General features: G+C 42.5%; 1 protein-coding gene across 2 annotated transcripts in view; it reads right to left on the minus strand.

The window, feature by feature from the left end:
- Window positions 1-2294: 2294 nt before the first annotated feature.
- Window positions 2295-2500, minus strand: part of LOC101853688 — a gene marked incomplete at its 3' end in the record, with an annotated part of 99749 nt that continues 99543 nt past the window's right edge. For both annotated transcript variants that reach the window (XM_013080911.1, XM_013080912.2), the window contains 1 exon segment: window positions 2295-2461. In XM_013080911.1, the coding sequence (XP_012936365.1) occupies window positions 2295-2461 (167 nt within the window).

Genomic DNA, 2500 nt, shown 5'->3' on the forward strand with positions numbered 1-2500 from the left:
AGGCTTGTGACTTGAACTAGGGGCTTGTGAGCACGAGCGGGTTTGCTACCGGGGTACAGCCCTACTGTGCACACGGCCCTTGCAGACGCTCAGTGTCACTTTGCCTCTTTTAAAAGCATAATTCCGCCTATGCCAGGATTTGGTCTTAAGCATAGTGAACTGTAGTCGCCATAATAGTTTTAAAGCAAAGATTAGCTTGGCAAGTCGTTTCAAATTTCCTGCTTCTGCGTAGTGGGAGACGACCAAGGCCAGTGAGAGAATGTAAAAAAAAATCAAACAGACAAGGGTTCATTGTTTTAAACTTGAAACTATATTGTATTAACTGCGACGCGCGGCAGAGCGAAGTGATACTGCGGTGTTACACAATCAGGATCAAGAGCTGATGACATGTTTTGTTGTTCCTTCAGTTTCTTTTGCTTTTTTGTATACTAAATTCAGACTCACAGCCGCTATCTAATAACTACCCCTCCTTACCTCCCCCCTCCCCCTCCTCCCAAAACTGCCTTTTGCCCGCCTAACGCTCGTAAACACTAAACATCCGCGTTTGTATTTTATTGTGTGTTAGACGCAAGACAGAATGTATTTTTTATCTGGGCCCTTTAAGTGTTCCTTCCAGCTGTTCGTGTTCATGCGGTAGTTATAGTTGTCGTTCGTTCGTGTGTGTGTGTGGTGAGTTTAATGGCAGCCATACAATTTCCTCCGTTTGCTCTAGTGTTATGACCCACCGCTCCCCCACAGGAGGAAAAGGAGGACCTACTCTCCTTTAAGAGAATGATCCCCAAGATAAAGACATTAGATGTCTTACCGAAGATGGAGCTGCAAACAGAAATGCACAGTGTTATAATTATTCAAACACTTGAAAAGGGTACGCGCTATTACAGTGGAGCCCACAACTAGTGCAATGGGAGAGCAAGAAATGCGTCCAGACCAATATCAATACCAATATAATCAATATCAATATTCTGTATTTTATCTATCTTTTAAATGTCTTTCTTTTGTCTGTAAACGGTGCTCTTTTTTCAATTTGGGATGATAGCAAACTCAAGAAGCTGTCAGTCAGTGTATCCAGCCTCATTCGAATTAATCCAATACATTTGTCTTCATGTGACAAAATTTGTGGTAGCAGATGATGATATCCGCCATAGAACTGTCTATCAACCGAAATTTCCTATTTTTCCTCTTATTTATTTCTTTCAACAAAAGTAAAATCTTCAGTATAGTCTTAGCATACATGACTGTATAAAACAGGCACGATAACTCACGAATAGACAGATGATAGGTGTGAATGGGCACACGAATGCACGGTACCACATGGACGCAGATGTTTGGTGTGTAACTGTAAGAGCCGTAAAAAGGCAAAGATGAGCCTGCCGAGTCTTCTTTTATCACACATTTGTTTACATCACATCCATCTTTTAAAATAGAAAACTCCTGCCCTTCTGAACACTCCAAAGGAAAAGGTCATCCATGTCCAAATTACAAATTTTTCAGCCAGATAACTATTTTTTTAAAATTTGCTGATTACTAAAACATAATTATGGTGGTGAGTGGGCAGCCTCCATATACGCGCCCAAACACTCCCCCTCACCCCAAATATACACACGTAAACACACAAACGCACTTTAAAAAAACATTTACCTAACAATATCATGAAAAGCAAGCCCCACCTGAAGGTAACTACGTTTACCTGCGTGACGTTCGTTTTTTTTATACCTTCTTTGTCTTTGTACTACCTGATTTTGGGCCAAAATACCTGAAATTGACCTTGAATTTACATGAAATCGGAACTTTTTGGAGGACAGCCCTGAAATGCAGAGTGGAAATGTTGATGCATAGGTAACCTGAGCTTAATCGATATGGCTTAATTACGGTCATCAATACTTTGTTGCCGCAAAGGAGTAGTGTCAGCACAGTGTGAGCGAGTGAGGTGAACAGATTAAAAACAGGAAGAGCAAAGAGACAGACTCAGACAGCCATAAAGAGACAAATAGAGAGTTATGGGGTGTGACAAATTGACCACATACACATAAATTCACACAAAACACAGAAAAACAAACACAGACACAGACAGACAGACACACACACACACACACACACACACACACACACACACACACACACACACACACACACACTCTTTCCCCTTCTCTCTCTCTCTCTCTCTCTCTTTCTCTCTCTCTCTCTGTCTCCCCCTCTCCCCCCCCTCCCTCTCTCTCTCTCTCTCTCTCTCTCTCTCTCTCTCTCTCTCTCTCTCTCTCTCTCTCCATTTGCATTCCAGCATCTCACACTCTTACAGAAAATCTGGGTAGAGGATTCTCTCGGCCAAAGCCGCGACCCCCGAGAAGAGCTTGATGTCCACAGACGTTGTCTCGTTCACCTCCAACATGCGGCACATGTCATCCACCTGGTCTGTGCTGATAGTGTTCACTAACACTTCCTTCAAGGCTTTACACAACACATGCTGGGGACACACAATTTGTTTGTTTGAGTACAAAAAACA

The sequence above is a fragment of the Aplysia californica genome, unplaced genomic scaffold (genome assembly GCF_000002075.1).
Source record: "Aplysia californica isolate F4 #8 unplaced genomic scaffold, AplCal3.0 scaffold00105, whole genome shotgun sequence".
NCBI lineage: Eukaryota > Metazoa > Mollusca > Gastropoda > Aplysiida > Aplysiidae > Aplysia > Aplysia californica.